This window comes from Balaenoptera physalus (assembly GCF_965194825.1).
Source record: "Balaenoptera physalus genome assembly, chromosome: 9".
Classification (NCBI taxonomy): domain Eukaryota; kingdom Metazoa; phylum Chordata; class Mammalia; order Artiodactyla; family Balaenopteridae; genus Balaenoptera; species Balaenoptera physalus.
The window spans coordinates 69,173,008-69,189,030 of NC_138888.1; the positions used below are offsets into that span (position 1 = coordinate 69,173,008).

A 16,023-nucleotide genomic window follows, 5' to 3' on the forward strand; every position below is an offset into this window, starting at 1 on the left:
AATGCTTTGAGAATTCTATTCAGATCACATGGTTAAAAGCTTTGGAGCCAGGGGAAAGTAAGCTTGAAACCTTCCGTGACTAGCTGTCTGAATTTTGTAAACACAGTTTGTGACCTCATGGTAACATATGTCTGCTCTTCCTTATAAATTTGGTCTAGTTTACCAAAGGGCGCTATATTAATTAGTAATAATAAATTGCAATTACTCTAAAACAGTCTTCCTTATAGAGCAGAATTCAGAATAAGTTAGGTCTACAAGATGTCGCAACCATGCTGGCTTTCCTAAAAGAACTGGATCTACTCCAAGGAGCTCAGCAGTACACACGTCAGAGATAGCAGTCGGATGAGGCCTTCCCCCTCGAGGCCTTCCCCCTCGTTCTGCAGGGCGGGTGCTAGAAGATGGCCCCAGCCATAGAGGAATTGTGGTTGGTCTCTTTCTGATACAAATGTCCTCCCACCTCCCTCCCTCCCCTCAGGTGGTGGTAGGGGAAGCTCTTTGGACTCATCAGAATATGACTGTACAATAATACAAGCTGAAGAAGTACTTGTTGTGCAAATGACCTGTATTTCTTAAAAAGGAGAAAGTACCCCTATTCCCATTCCAAAGAGCTGGAGAGTGTTGTACCTGTGATACACCTTCAGGTAGAGTAAATACTAGAAACCACAAGTTCTATATCTGCAGATCTGGAGGCTATAAATAAAAATAATCACACACATCCAAATGATGAGATTAAATTGTATGTTGGCCAGTGTGGTATAGGAAAGAGGAAAGATTACAGGGCTGATTATCAAGAATGTAGAATCTCCTCCTGAATCTGTCATTTTCTGACTGCACAGGCAGTTGTATGTGTGTGTTTGAGGGCTGGGATTTGTTCATCTTTAGGCCTTGGAAGGTTAAAAAATGACAGAGGTGCTTTCTGTTTCTGTCTGAGCCTCAATTGCAGGGTTTGATTTATTACTCTGTCTCCATTTTAGAAATTTTTTTGTATCCAGATATCACCTACATGCTTTCTAAAAGCTCTGGATTTGATATTTAAAATTGAAAAAAATATGTATACATCATAAACATACATATCATACACACACACACACGCGTGCGCGCGCACACACACACACACACACACACCCCAAACACAGAAAAAAAAATGTAAAGGAATGAATGCTTCTATATTTATTTCTTCCCTGTTACTTTATACAGGCATTTTGTAGTTTTCTGGGTGAATAGAGAGAAGGATGGAAAAAAGAGCCTAGCAACCTACTCAAACTTAAGCCCAGTTCTTCATCCATCAGTGGGATATTTCTTCTTCCTTCAAGAAAGTCTTTCCTCCAAACTTCTGCCTCCTGCTACAATAATATGACTCTTTCTGTCAAAGGGGGTGAGAATTGTTAATAATAACAATAGTATATAAAAATAATGGAATGTCTTATTTTAAATCTTTTTCTCATAATCTGTCTACTATCATTTCTTTCTCCACAGTGATGACAGCCTTTCCATTTTCCCTTACATACTAAATATTTACTAGGATTTCATCTTTTGTATTTTTTCCAAGTTATATTTTATTTTCTGCAAAAATACCTTCTCTAAAATTTTCATTATATTACTTTTCCTAATGGATATTCAAAAGATGCTTTGAATTTGAATTTAGACCCTATTAGTAGGCTATTCATTAAGTCCTCTGTTGGATCATTAATAAAGTGATCAATTATTAGAGACTCGAAACCAACGTTTTGTACCCTCAAGGCAGACTCTTAGTGTGTTGTCATATGTCTTTTCTTGGTCTGTAGCCTTTCAGCTTGTGTCCTATTGAATATTTTTATTGAACTAACTTGGCAAATCATATTTCTTGAGACAGTTTGCTGACCCTACTATCTGCAGATTTTGTAGGAAATTTTGATGGAGATCTTTCTTAAGATTTATTATGGAAAATTATTTTAAGAAGGAAATGTAGATTCATTTTAGAGTGGCAGACAGGAAGGCAGAAACTATTTTGAATTTTTCCTTATTTACATGGGTCCTAAGTCACTGTTTAAAATAGGAATCTTGCAAAACTAGCTCACGAGAATGTGAAGGGTTAATATTAACAAAGATGTTTGAGTTCCTGTGAGTGGAGCTATGTAAATGAATTACTTAGTTAAAATTTGCATATTTACACTGTGTATTTTTCTAGTGCTTCTCCTATTTGTATACTTGATACAAAAAGGAATGATACATTCATCTTTTTTCCTGCTGTGAACAATATTGATAAATGCTGGGTGGATGGATGCATCATTATCTTTAATATTTTAGGAAGCAGAAAATTCCTGGTTTATAATGAATATGATGCAATGGGATGCCTTAACTTTTGTGTGTTTGTTTTCCATCTGACATAAAAATGCATGGTGGATGGTGTGTTTGCTTACTTTCTCCTCCCTGTTTCCCCCTTCAGTTCTCCCCAGTAGCTGACATCCTATTTCCTCTTTCACTAGAAGTCATACCCACATCCACAAAGGAAAAGCCTAGTTTTATGTGGCAGCATGGTTTAAAAGGACTTCTACTCAGAAAGCTGTGATTGAGCCAACTACTAATTACCCATATAACCAGGTCATTAGGTTGGATTTATTCTATTTTGGTTTGGTTTGGTTTGGTTTTTCAGGCCAGAAGTACATAACTTTTCATGCATGTTTGCATGCAAAATTTTTAATGGAGGATGTACTGTGTGCAAGGCACTGTATTAAAGCTCCATCCTGATGGAGCTTATTGTCAAGTCGAAGACGTAGAGAATTCACGAGGCCGTTTTTCTAAGATAAGGGAAGAGTAAGGTGCTGTGAGAGCACATCAATGAAGCAGAGAGTCCGTGGAGTCAGGGCAGGTTTCCCAGAGAAAGTGAACCTGATAAAAGAGAGGTGGTTAGCCAGAGGGGAAGAGAGGATGATGTGAGAGTCTGATCAGTCCAGGGGGTGAAAATCATTTAATCGTGGCTGGAATGTTTCAAAATCTGATGTCACTTCTATAATTTCTTTGTATAATGCTCATCAAGGTTTTTTTTTTTTTTTTTTTTTTTAAACACATACTTACTGAACACCTCTTTTGTGTTCAGTGGGATCTGGCAGTGAGCAAAACAAGGGTCCTTGTTTTGTTTGCTCAAGGAGCTTACCATCTGATAAGGGAGAATGTAAACAGAAGGAAGAAATTATGCTCTGAAATAATATATCACGTGGTATTTCAGGAGCTGACAAAACAGACTCAATTCTCTAGAGAAAAATGTCATCTGAAATTATTAAAGTCAAGCATCAGCTCTTCTTGGCCAGCATGTTGTGCCAGAGAGGGACAACGGGAGAGACGGGTGAGCGTATTTGCCTGGCCCAGGGAAGCGTCTGCACAGTGTATCACTCTGGGGAGGGCGAGGGCGTGGGGAAGGGTGGAGGAGCCATGAGCTGGGGTCTGGCTTGCTGTCCTGAGGGTTGTCTGCCTCCATTTTTTATGCAGTTCCAGCTAGAAAAGGTAAAATGCCTCCCTTCCTTGTTAGTTGTTTGAAATTATTATTCTTAGAATCCTCTGTGAGGTTTTTTTTTTCTAACTTTGGTGGTTGGTCTTGAAAGCAGTTTAGTGGATCTCAACGAGTTTTGTTTGTTTTTGTTTTCATGAAATGAAATAGAAGAAAAAAAGTAACAAAGTGCACCAAGTTGGAATATAAATTGTTTTATGAAACGTGTATGTGTGTGTGTGTCCATAGTAGGTTGGGATATAAACTATTTTTATTACATTAGGTAAACTGGGTCAAACCTTTTTCTCATCTTTGGTGAAACTTGCATGACTGCAAGTAAGAATTTGGCCTGCAGAGTTACCCATTTTGCTGGCGAAAGAGAGTCTTGTAGACCACAGGGTCAGTGTGCGGAACTGAAATGCCGGGTGTCTGGACCCTCATTCTGACTCTGCCCCTACAGAGCCATATGCTTTGGACAAATTGTAGGCTTTCTGTGAATCTGTGTTTTCAGTCTAAAAAGAGAGGTGGCCTAGGTGAGCTCCTGTGCTCTCTTTTCAGCCGAGATTCTGGGCTTGGTACTCTTTCTAAAACAGTCAGGTGTAAAAAGTGAATTGTCTTAAGGTTGTTTGAGCATTTGCACAGACCTGTTATCCATTCAGAGAGGCGGTCCTAGGAGGAGAAACAAAAGAGTGAAGCAAAAAATAATGTACGGCTCACTCCCACATGATCCTGGTTCCCGCCAGTACATGCTTGTCCCTCCCTCTAAAAAGCAGACGGTCCACTGCATGCAGATGGATCTTATGAAGGAAATAATGAGTGTAAAAACGCTTGGCCTGGTACCTGCGTAATAGAGCCTCAAAAAATGCTGAGTTGGGACAATGTTGCTTGAGATCTCAACTTCAACAACTAGGCAGTTACATGGGCTACTCGTCACGAAAGCGAGGAAGGCATGAGTGTGTGGAGAAGCCAATATTGGAGAGGGAGGGGCACCTCTAGACCCATTTTCTGTTTCCAGTATTGGATCTGCATATATTACGTGTTCCCTTACTCCTTTGTGAGATGCCGGGGTGACAGAAGGTAATCTTCCAGGTACCTTATTATCACTGTGTGCAGTAGGGGGACATCAAGTACAGAAGAATTCTCCAGTCTCATCCCCTCTGGTACTGGGAGGCTGTCCAAAAAGAGGCTCCAACCATACAATAAAATAACAGAACCCATTTATCCCAGTCACGTTTGGGTGTGTAGGGTCGGTTTTCTTGTAGGAGCTCAACTGTATTCTGAGATCATAGTAATTAAACTGAGCTAAGTGTACCAAAAGAGTACATGTTGCAAACTCAGTTAAAATTCTCCAATGAAGAGCTCTCTGCTTGTAGCAGTTACCGTGCGTCCAGCGCTGCGAACAACCCCATTTGGGGCATTGTTAGGCAGTGCTGTTGACACATGAATACATTTCAAATGATTATCATAAAATTGTGGCCTGGAAATTGAGCAGCCATGGCGCTGCATCTCAGACTCACGTTTATAATAAGCTGTAATAAAGTAAACATTTTAAATGGATATAAGAACAGGCATTACTTGTGATCACAAATGTAAGTTCAGTTGAAGTGCTTTTGAAGCCCAATATGACAAAGCAAACAAATTTCCTGGCATTATTAACATAATTGTTCTCTGTTGGATTTCGATTTCTAAGAAGTTACTTAAGCCAAAAAAAAAAAAAAAAAAACCAGCAAAAAGAAATGTAAGAATGAGCTACTTTTCCTTTTATTATGTCAGATTAAAAAAAAAAAAAGTCCCAGATGTTCACTCTGCCACTTCCCCTAACTTACCAAATCATTGCCAACCTCTTTAACTGGGAATTGATATTTCATGATTAATTAGGGGTTAAATTCAGCTGTTTGCTGTGCCATCAGCAGGCTCTGGAGTGGGGCTACCCAGCATTCATCTGCTGGTGAAAGTCCAGGCTGTACTGTGTGATGGTTAAAACAGGGACTTAGCCCCCACCCTTTCCTAAGGACAGACAATGACTAGAATGTCCACTGAATACCGTAGTGTGGGGGGGACATGACTGTATGTAAATTTGGCACCAATTAGATGGGTAGGATTCAGTTGTTCCTGGAATGTTTCAAAAGCAAAAATGGAAACTAGAGTGGTAACATCTGAAGTGTGGTAGCAAGACAGTTAAAGCGGTGACGATTTGGAGCCCTCGGGCACGGAATAGTACCAGGAGGTGATCGCCCTGTCTTCTGTGGCAGCCAGCAGCTGGCTGTGAGTGTTCGCAGCTTGTTACTTTCCAACACTCCAATTCTGAATAAACCCACCAAACAAACATCCTTCCTGTATTGTCATTTGGTCAGAGCAGACCCTCAAGCAGCGAGCCAGAGGCACAACAGTCCACCACCGCGGAAGCCACGGGAGCTCAGGGTGACAGGTGTCCTGGCCTAAAAGTTGGCACGGGTTGGCACTGGTGGGAGGAGCATCGCCGGAGACTCACTCCGTGCTTTCTGTGGTCGCGGGGCTGAGCTGACTTAGTCAAAATTCGAGGGAGGCACACTAGTATGAGAATGTCCTGTAACGTGCGATTTAAAAGCGTTCCTGCCAAGCATGCCACTTACCTGATAGATTATTTTTATTAAGCATCAGGATTGTGCTAGGTACTTTTTAGAAGAAAGGTGAAAAGCCACCCACCTTATTTTAATCTTCAGACTTAATTCCACGTAGTTTAGCGCTACAGCCCAGAGAATAATTTCCTTCCTCATAGGCGACCACAGCTACCTTATTCAGAATAGACTCTCTGGAGGCTTGATAAGAGCAGTTGAGTGGTAAGGTATGTGCGTGTGTGGGGGGTAAGGGGAGGGTTGCCCATGTACTTTTTGCTCTTTATTCCCGCTAGGACACATTGCCATATATCCTCACCAGGACTGGACTGGAACGAAAACCTAACGGAGTGTGGGCGTGGGGGAGGGAGGGAGCTAAGTGAGAGATTTAATCTGGTTCCAAATGTGAGTTCTCATCTCTCAGAAATTGGGCAATCACATACTTCTAAATGTAGACATCTTTACATAATAGTATTTTTGTGCATTTTACGTACATGAATAATTCTTTGCAAAGATTCCCCCCCCCCCCGCCCCCAAGTTTGAAAATAAAAGCAGATAAATCGGTTGCCCGGACAGAAAAGACGGTTTTAAATCACTGGAGCCTACTAAAAATTTAAATAGCTCTAATCATCACTGAAATCGTCCTCTGTTGTGTATTACTCAGCTGAAAGCACTTTAATTTCACAGACGTGGCTTAGGACACAGAACTTCCTTTGTCTCCTTCTCACTCATCTTTTCCCTCCCCATTATAGAGATTTCCTCCTAACTTCTTTCCAGGCCTCTTTTCTCCACACTAGTATTAGCCAACCCGTGGCACTGGAGGCTGGTAAGTTTTTTGTCTGTTTGATCATTTTTGTTTGTTTTTCTCATATGCAGCCTGTGTTTCTTACCGTTTCTGTTTCAGAAGATTATATTGCATTAAACTTAACATGACCTAAAGGAATCTGCACATCGCCTGTAGTTATGGTGGCTAATGGATACTCCATTAGCATTTAGTTATTTAGTAATTTCTTGATTAGGAGTGAACAACAATAAAATTTTCCTTTTCCTCCAGCATGAAGGATAATAATGTATATAAAGTGCCCTGCACAGTGCTGGCTACAAAGCAGGTATTCAAAAACTGTTCATTCCCTCCCTTTCCCTTCCCCAAGAAGGAAAAAAATCTCAGTCAATAATTTTAAAAGTAAATATCTCTGAAGGAAAATAAATCTCTTAGTTGCTGTGCAGAAGAAACTAACACAACATTGGAAAGCAACTATACTCCAATAAAAATTAATTCAAAAAAATAAATATCTTAGGTAAAAACATTAAGTTAGTTTTGAGTACAAGTTACCAAAGTAATGAATTTGCTATTTCAGCTGGTTTTATAACCTCCTCAATGCATGAATGTTCACACCCATAAAGATACACTAATTCATAGAGATAATGCAGGATGCACTTTAGTACTTAGATATTTCAGAATAAAAGTGTTTGATTTGATGACCTCCAAGTTTCCTATCAACTCCAGAATATTGGATTTTATGAAAAGTATTTGTAGTGTGTTTTGGGAAAAAAAGATCTTTTTTTTTTGAGGAAGGTATTTAGGGACTGTGACAGCTGATATAGATAATTTATTGTAACCATTTTTAAACTTTCAACCTCTTCTGAGTGGTTTTTGATATCCCCAATACCTGGAGCTGAGGAGGCAGATTTAAATAAATCCATTGTGAATGTCATTCAGAGGGTACAAAAAGATACAAAACAGAACTCCAGGGTTCTGAGCAGTGTACTGTCACTCTGTGTTTGTGTAATGCTTTTGTCAATAACTCCAGAATTTCTTTCTCAAAGAAGAAGAGATATAGTTGTTGAGAAAGCATATATAAAAATAGAAGGCAGTGTGCATGGCAGAGTTACAGCTACTGTGGTCCGAGTATCTCAGTGAGAGTCTGCACTGACCCGAGGTGCTGAGTTGTGAGAAAGGAATCCTGGAAAGCTTTGTTTGCTCAGATGGGTCCCAGTCACCACAGAGCATTATCTCTAAACTAAGGAGTTCTGTGTCCCTAAGCTAATGATTCAAAGGTGTTGTGTGTCTGTGCCCGTTAATGCTGCTAGGGCAAATCAAGTCATTTTAAAGAACAAGTTTACTCTGGAAGATGATCAAAAGGGAAGAGTGTCAGCCTTTTTTTTCCCCCTCTAAATAGTAGGCAGAACAGGAAGGAAATCTTATTATGGTAGCATTTTGGTTTATTGCCACATGCCACATTGATCTAGCTAGCGGACAGTTCTCTTGAGGTCTCTATAAGAATAGACGGGTTTTAAATGGGTGAGTGGAAAGAGATAAAGTTATATGTAACCAGCATGCATTGCTAAAGGAATAAACAAATGAACATTATTGGACCCAAATTGTTAGCAAGTCCTTGGAGAGTAAATGAAGGACTCGTTGAAGTAAATTTGAACTATGCATTGACATTTTAGTGACCTGCCTAGCTCAAACATTAGATCCAGTGTATTGTGAACTTTGTTAAGCATGGATATTTAATGACCGGTAACACGATTTTAAGTTAGGTGTTTGTTACTGCCAACAGATAGACCATTTATCAAACTCAATCTGACAGATATACTTTATGAATTACTTGCATTGGCTGTTGCTTAAAAAACAAGCAACATCAGTCAAGTCTGTCATGGTACTTATAACTATTTAGAAAGAAAAAAGTGTTAGGCATGCATATTGCATTTTAGCCTCCTCCCCACATTAATGGTACAGGCAGACCTTGTAGGTATTTCGGGTTTGGTTCCAGACCACTGAAATAAAGCAAATATCGCAATAAAGCAAGTCACCTGAATTTTTTCGTTTCTCAGTGTATATAAAAGTTATGTTTACACCAAACTGTAGTCTATTAAGTGTGCAATAACAGCACTATGTCTAAAAAAATGTACATACCTTAATTTAAAAATACTCTTGCTAAAAAATGCTAACCATCATCTGAAAGAGCAGGGTTGCTACAAACCTTCAATTTGTAAAAAAACAAAGCAAAACAAAAAACAAAAAACACTTATCTGTGAAGTGAAATCGAAGTGCAGTAAAACGAGGTATGCCTGTAGATTGTAAAGCTTTCCTTGGTTGTGTATCGTTTTTATTATCCCACGCATGCACTGAACCCGTGATCTACTTATAAATTCTCATCATGCTTGGTACTAAACAGAGCGATACATTGTGCCATAGAGTTTGGCAGTCTGTTTAGTGAGCTGTTACCATTACCTCACCTTACCTGGCAGAGCTGCCTGTTCTGCCCACACAACCTTTTTCTTTTGCTCGTCATGCCCGTGGAAAGGTCTTCAATCCAATAATGGCTTCTCATTTGGTCGAGAAATCAGACAAAAGCTTTGCAGCTGTGAAGTGCAGCCCATTTTAAAATTAACCTATTGTAAATCCTTAATGATTGAGAAATTCTGCAATTTGCTATGATGTGTAGTTCATGCTCACGCAACCAGAATAGCAAACAGCAGAGATGGTGCAGGTCAACATGGCGGGCGTTTGAAAAGTGAAGGAAAAGAAACTTGATAAGACATCGTGCTTCGTTCAAACCAGCATGTTATGTTCTCCCGCCCTTCGTCTGTCACACATCACTTCGCCTCCCACCCACAGGCTCTCCCAAGTGGAATATAATCCTTGGTAATACTTAAATTACAGTTTATTGCACAAGAAGTAAAAGCTTCCACAAGTGTAGTTTACCTTTGCCTCCTGTAATACTTTTTCAACCTAGAGCCTAGATTCTTAGGGAAAAGGAGGGCACAGGTTTTTGACTCACAAAGACCTAGAATTTGAATTTTGATACCAAAACAAATTAGCTCTGTATCCTTAACACGTGTTACTTAAATTCTCTGGGCTTGAGTGTCCACATCTGGAAATCTCACTGGATTCATATACAGATTAAATCAGATTATAAAACCTAATAGGGATACAGTATGTTTCTCTGCCTCTTACTGGCTGTGAGACTCAATCAAATTCCTTAACTCCTCAGTGCCTCAGCTTTTCTATCTGTAAAAACGGGGATACTTCCTAGAGCTGTTGAGAGGATTAAATAAATGAATCCCCGTAAAGTACTTAGAACAGTACTCAACATCTAGTAAGTACTCAATAATTATTAACCATTCTGGCTGACAGATATTAAACAGATAATCAACAAAAAAATTATGTTTACAAATAATGATAAACAAGGTAAAGGAAAAGTTGTACAACTTATACGAGCTAGAAAGATAAGCAGGGGCTATGTCATTTAGTGCTGTGTCATGAGAAGCCACTGATAAGGGGATGACATGATTTGATTTACTTTTTTTTTCATTGACATTTTTCTTGTTTCTTTTTTGTTTTAATTCATCTTTCAAAATTTACGTACAATAAATTCACTCCTTTTGATGTACAGTTCTTTGAGTTTAGACAGATGCATACAGGTGTATAGCCACCACTAGAATCAAGCTATAGTACAGTTCCATCGCTTCCCCCCAAAATCCCACATGACACCCCGGTATAAGCAGTCATTTCTCCCACTCCCAAACTCTGCAACCACTGTTCTGTTGTCTGTTCCTATAATTTTGCCTTTTCCTAGGGTATCATGTACATGGAATCACATAGTCTATGTAGCTTTTAAAATCTAGCTTCTTTAACTTAGCATACTGTATTTGAAATTCATCTATGGTATTCCATTTATCAATAGTTTATCAATAGTTCTTATTGCTGGGTAGTATTCCATTGTAAGGCTGTACCAACATTTGTTTTATCTCTTTACCAGTTGAAGGGCATTTGAGTTATTTCCAATTTGGGGTGATTATGAGCAGAACTACTGCAAACATTTGTATTCAGGTTTTTATGCAAACGTATGTTTTCATTTCTCTTGGGTAAATAGTTAGGAGTGGGGTCGCTGGCTCTTTTGGTAAGTGTATGTTTAACTTATAAAGAAACTGCTAAACTGTCTTCCAAAGTGGTTATAGTATTTTGCATTCCCACCAGCAATGTGTAAGAGTTCAGTTGCTTGGCATTGTTGTCAGCATTTGATACTTATTTTAGACACGCTAACAGGTGCGTAGTAGTATCTCACTGTGATTTCAATTTGCATTTTCCTAATGACTAATGATGTGTTGAGCATATTTTCATGTGCTTATTTGCCATTCATATATCTTCTTTGGTGAAGTATCTGTTCAGATTGTCCATTTTTAAATTGTGTTGTTTGTTTTCTTATTATTGAGTTTTAAGAGTTCTTTATGTAGTCTGGATACAAGTCTTTTGTCAGAAATGTTACTTACAAATATTTTATCCTAATCTCTGTCTTGTCTTTTCATTCTCTTAACAGCATCTTTAGATGCAGAGCAGAGTTTTATAGCTTTAGGTTTTATGTTTAAGTGTATTTTCTGTTTTGAGTTAATTGTGTGTAAGGTGAAAGATATGGGTTGAGGTCCATCATTTTGCATGTGAATATCCAATTGTTCCAGCACCTTCTGGTGAAAAGACTCTTCTTTCTCCATTGTATTGCCTTTGTTCCTTTGTCAAATGTCAATTGACCTTATAATTGTTGATCTCTTTCTGGGCTGTCTGTTCTGTTCCACTGATATCTGTGTCTCTCTACTCACCCGATAGCATACGGTCTTGATTTCTGTAGCTTTATATACTAAGCCTTGAAATCAGTTAGTGTCAGTTCTCCAACTTTCTTCTTTTTGTTTTGGCTGTTCTAGTGTCTTGGGCATTCCCTATAAATATTAGAATTAGGTTGTCTATATCTATAAAAATCCTTTTGGGATTTTGCTTATGATTATGTTGAATCTGTATAGTTAACATCTTAGCAATATTGAATCTTCCAGTTTGTGAGCATGGTGTATCTTTCCATTCATTTAGGTCCTCTTTGATATCTTTCTTTCATTGGTGTTTTGTAGTTGTCAGCATACAGATTCTGCATGGTTTTTTTAAAATACCTATTTCATGTTTTTGAATGTTACTATAAATGGTACTCCTTAAATTTTAAATTTCCAACTATTCTTTGCTAATACATAGAAATACATTTGGTTTTAGTATATTAACCTGCATTCTGCAACCTTGTTAAACTTACTAGCTCTAGGAGCATCTTCGTAGATTCCATCTATGTAAGTGATCATGTCTTATGTGAATAGAGATAGTCTTATTTCTCCCTTTCCAACCGGTGTGTCTTTTATTTGTTTTTCTCTTAAGCAAAGGAATGATTGGATTGGATTTACATTTGTCAAAGACCAATCTGGCTGCACTGTAAAGAATTGATTGGATGGGGAAAATGTAGAAGAAGAAACCAGTGTGCAAGCTGTTGCAGGAATCTGACAGACAGTGAGGGCTTGGGCTGTGATGATGGTAGTAAGAGAGGAGACAAATACTCAGTGTATTTTGGAGAGAGAATTGGTAATGCAGTGAATAGGAGGGAAGATAAAAGGGGAAGGGAGCAGAGGACACTAAAGCTTCTGTCACAAGGAACTGGGTGAACGGAGTTAATTATTTATTGAGATAGAGAAGATGAATGAGGAATATATATGTTAGTGATCTAAGTCAACGAATGAACTTAACTTGATAGAAATTCTCCTCTGTACCATCATCTATTTTCTGCACCTCAAGCAAAGTTTTTCACTGCTCTGGTTGGTTTCCACTAAGTGCTAGATATAAGCCTGCATATGGGTTTAGAGACTAGGATCTGGGGAAGGATGAATGAAAACGCTGTAGGGCACAGATTATCAAACTTTCTTGGTTCATGTTGCCTCATAGACATTTCTAACCCAAAAGAAATACCTAACAATTCCATTTATTAAGTGGATTGATCCAAACTACTTAATAAATGTTTATGTCCTAACAGCTTGGCATGTTAAGGACTGCGTAATTTCTTCTTTCTTTTTTTCTTTTCTTAGTTTAATCTGTCATTATATTAAATACTATACTCACAGAATTTTTTAAAACTCCACTTTATATCGTCACATCACAGATCTTCTCAGTTCCAATATTTAAGGCAGGCGGGGGCGTGGAAATCCTCTTACTTGAGCCACTACCCTCTGGCTCCCATAAAGCTTGTAGCAGTCTGCTATGCACACTGGCACGGTGGTCATCCTAAAACGGCCTTAGGATGGGAACTGCCTTTGTTTCTCTCCGGAGCTGGATGAACTCCCTTGATTCCACACCTTCCTCTTTGTTTTCATTGTTGCCCTCATATTGATGAAATAAAACTTTGGAAACCTCCTAGAAAAGGAAGTATGAAATACTAAAATTTTAAGAATTTGCATGCATGAAAATGTTCTGCTGTCGCTCTTGTTTCATATTTTGGCATGATATAGAATTTAAAGTTGGAATTTTTTTTAAAAGAAACTTGAAAATGTAATTCCATTTAAGGACTGCATAATTTCTTAAACCTTGGAAGCAGATTATACACCACCAACCTCATTTACTTTCCACATTGATTTTGGTGATACTTGGTTTTTATCAATGACAATAACCACTGAATACTCAGCTTTGCAAAGATATGTTACCCAAAGGAATCTCATGTTGAAAATGTGAACTCCTGCCAACTAATAGATTGCATGGTGTCCAACACGTGCCACTGTGTTTCCCTGGAAATTTAAAATATCCCACAGTGCCTCTCTGTAAGTTTGTCTCATTGCACAGTTTGGGAACTGTGGACTTAGGACCTTATTCCAAGACTTTTTGTTTTCTGTTTAAAGGTTTATCTCTTCCTATTTTTTTTGTATCTCTACATTAAAAACCAATCTCATGTTTATCATCTTTTATGAAACATAGTTTATTTTAGGAATTTTTTATTATTAAAAATTATGAAAGTGAAGCATGTATTATGTAGAAAGTTTGGACAATACAGCAAAACACAGAGAAGAAACTACGTCATTCCTAACTCCACCATCTACCAATAACGAGTACTAACATGTTGTTGCTTTATCTGCCCAGTTATTTTATATGAAGATTTATTATATTTTGAATAATAACTATAACTAACTCTGATTTTATAAAAAGGTAATAATCTGTAGTTTAGCGGGGATTTCATACCCTGGAATTGTGACTCGTCTGTAATGACCTTTGGGATAAATAAGACCGAGTTCTAGCTGCTTTCTTTTTATTGGCTACTTTCATTAGTTGAACTCGGGATTGGAGGGCTTGAAGACCCCACCATTCATGAGAGAGAGGCTTTCTGCTGCTGTGTTTCTAACCTAGCAAATGTGAAGTGTGTTATTTACACAGTAGTTCTTCATTATAAAGGTACAAAAAACACAAATGGATTTTAGTGAAGGAACGTTTTTTTGAAGTGGTTAAGTCTAGCATATTTTTAAAAAGGGTAACTTGTCAGGGGTTTTATTTTCTCCAGTAGATGGATGCACTTGCTATAAGTAATATATTAAGGCCCTACTATAAGGTAGTAGTTCTAAAAGATTGTCTAATAATTCAGGTTTAAGCTATTTGTATTGTCCTGACACCACAAGGAAAACTTTTATAATTCCATTTCATTTCTGATTTATTTGTTGTTTTATTTTCTCTGCCTTCATTCATAAGTACTAGACTTTGAAGTTGCATACGTGGAAACAAGATTTTTGTTTGAGTTCATCTACTTGAAATACGTTTTAAAAATTCACCTTCTGTCACACTACAGAGTTAGAGCTTGAGTAGAATTTTAAATTCAGAAAAGAAAAAATGGTCAATGTAATTTAGCTCCAGAAAGCAGTTGACAAAAGATGGAGTGGAAACTTCTAAGTATATATATATATACACATATATTCATATTTAGAATCTCATTGTTACTCTTTTTCTGTCTCACACTCACTCCTCTTTCCCCCTCCCTCTCTTTTTTCTCAATAATTGAAAATTCTGACCAAAACAAGTGGTGTGTGTTAGTACTTTTTTAGCATAGTCTGGACTGTCGAAGAGTAATTTTTTTCTTGTAAAATCCTGGTAGAGGACTCCATGTCTGACTCTAGAGCTGAGGCAGAGAAAATACAAGATGAGCCTAGAGTACTAGCTTGTGTTACCAGGGACCAAATGCTAAAAATGCATAAGTAAATAAAAGTGGAAGCAAGTTAAAAGCACACAGGAGCCAACCTGAGAGAGTTCCCAGTGGCTGAAACTAGAACAATTTGAGCAAGAAAATAAATGACAATAGTACTTTATCATAAGCCAAAGAATAAAATAAATATCCATGAGTTCTTACTGATACAAGTAAGCAAATAAATAAATGAGGGAGAAAGGCAAATCTTCCTTACAGAAGAAATCCAGATAATAAATGTAGAAGGAATGGAGAAAATAGAAAATTCCATTAGAACGCCACAGTAATAATTGCTGCAGGCAAGATTCGTGGATGAATGCTAAAATTAATGAGCGAAACTTTAAGAAGAAAAGGGATGCTTGTTTAGCCTCAAAATCTCTCTCCCAGGAAATGTATTGATCTCTGTGGTGCTTTTAATAAATGTCCACAAATTCTTTGATACCCTTCCTTCCAGCAAGTGGCTTAATTCCCTTATCTTTGAGCAGGGCTAGACATAGTGCCTGGAACTAAGAGTATGGTAGCTTCACAGTAGAGAAACCTGGCAGATACCGTCTTCGCCAAGTGATTAGGGTTTGTTTACACCACCAGGAAGAAATCACGTTGATCTCATCTACCCCCTAGACATTACACAATGAGAAGGGCACTTTATCTCTCTGGCGTTCTTTTCCAAAATTCATAACCTCAGTCTAATCATGAGAAGACATCAGGAAATCCCAAATTGAGGAACATTCTATAAAATATCTCACTAGCACTCTTCAAGAGTGTCAAGGAAGGTCTGAGTAACTGTCACAGGTTGGAAGAGACTAAGCAGACGTGACAACTAAGGAATGCAGTTTCCTAGATTGGATCCCGGAGCAGGTAAAGACATTAGTGGAAAAACTGATGAAGTCTGAATCAAGTCTGTAGTTTAGCTGATTGTATTGTACCAATGTTAACTTCTCGC

The 16,023-nt window shown here is 38.1% G+C and overlaps 1 protein-coding gene across 3 annotated transcripts in view; it reads left to right on the forward strand.

The window, feature by feature from the left end:
- The window catches only part of RNGTT (RNA guanylyltransferase and 5'-phosphatase), a 322,597-nt gene that overhangs the window by 205,034 nt on the left and 101,540 nt on the right, over window positions 1-16,023 (forward strand). The window contains exon 15 of one of the 3 annotated variants that reach the window (XM_082473968.1): window positions 1,198-15,608. The exons of the other annotated variants lie outside the window; for them this stretch is intronic. Within the exon in view, the coding sequence (XP_082330094.1) occupies window positions 1,198-1,224 (27 nt within the window). The 3' untranslated portion in view covers window positions 1,225-15,608. Of the gene's footprint in view, window positions 1-1,197; window positions 15,609-16,023 lie in introns of those variants that run through there. 3 annotated transcript variants of the gene reach the window in all.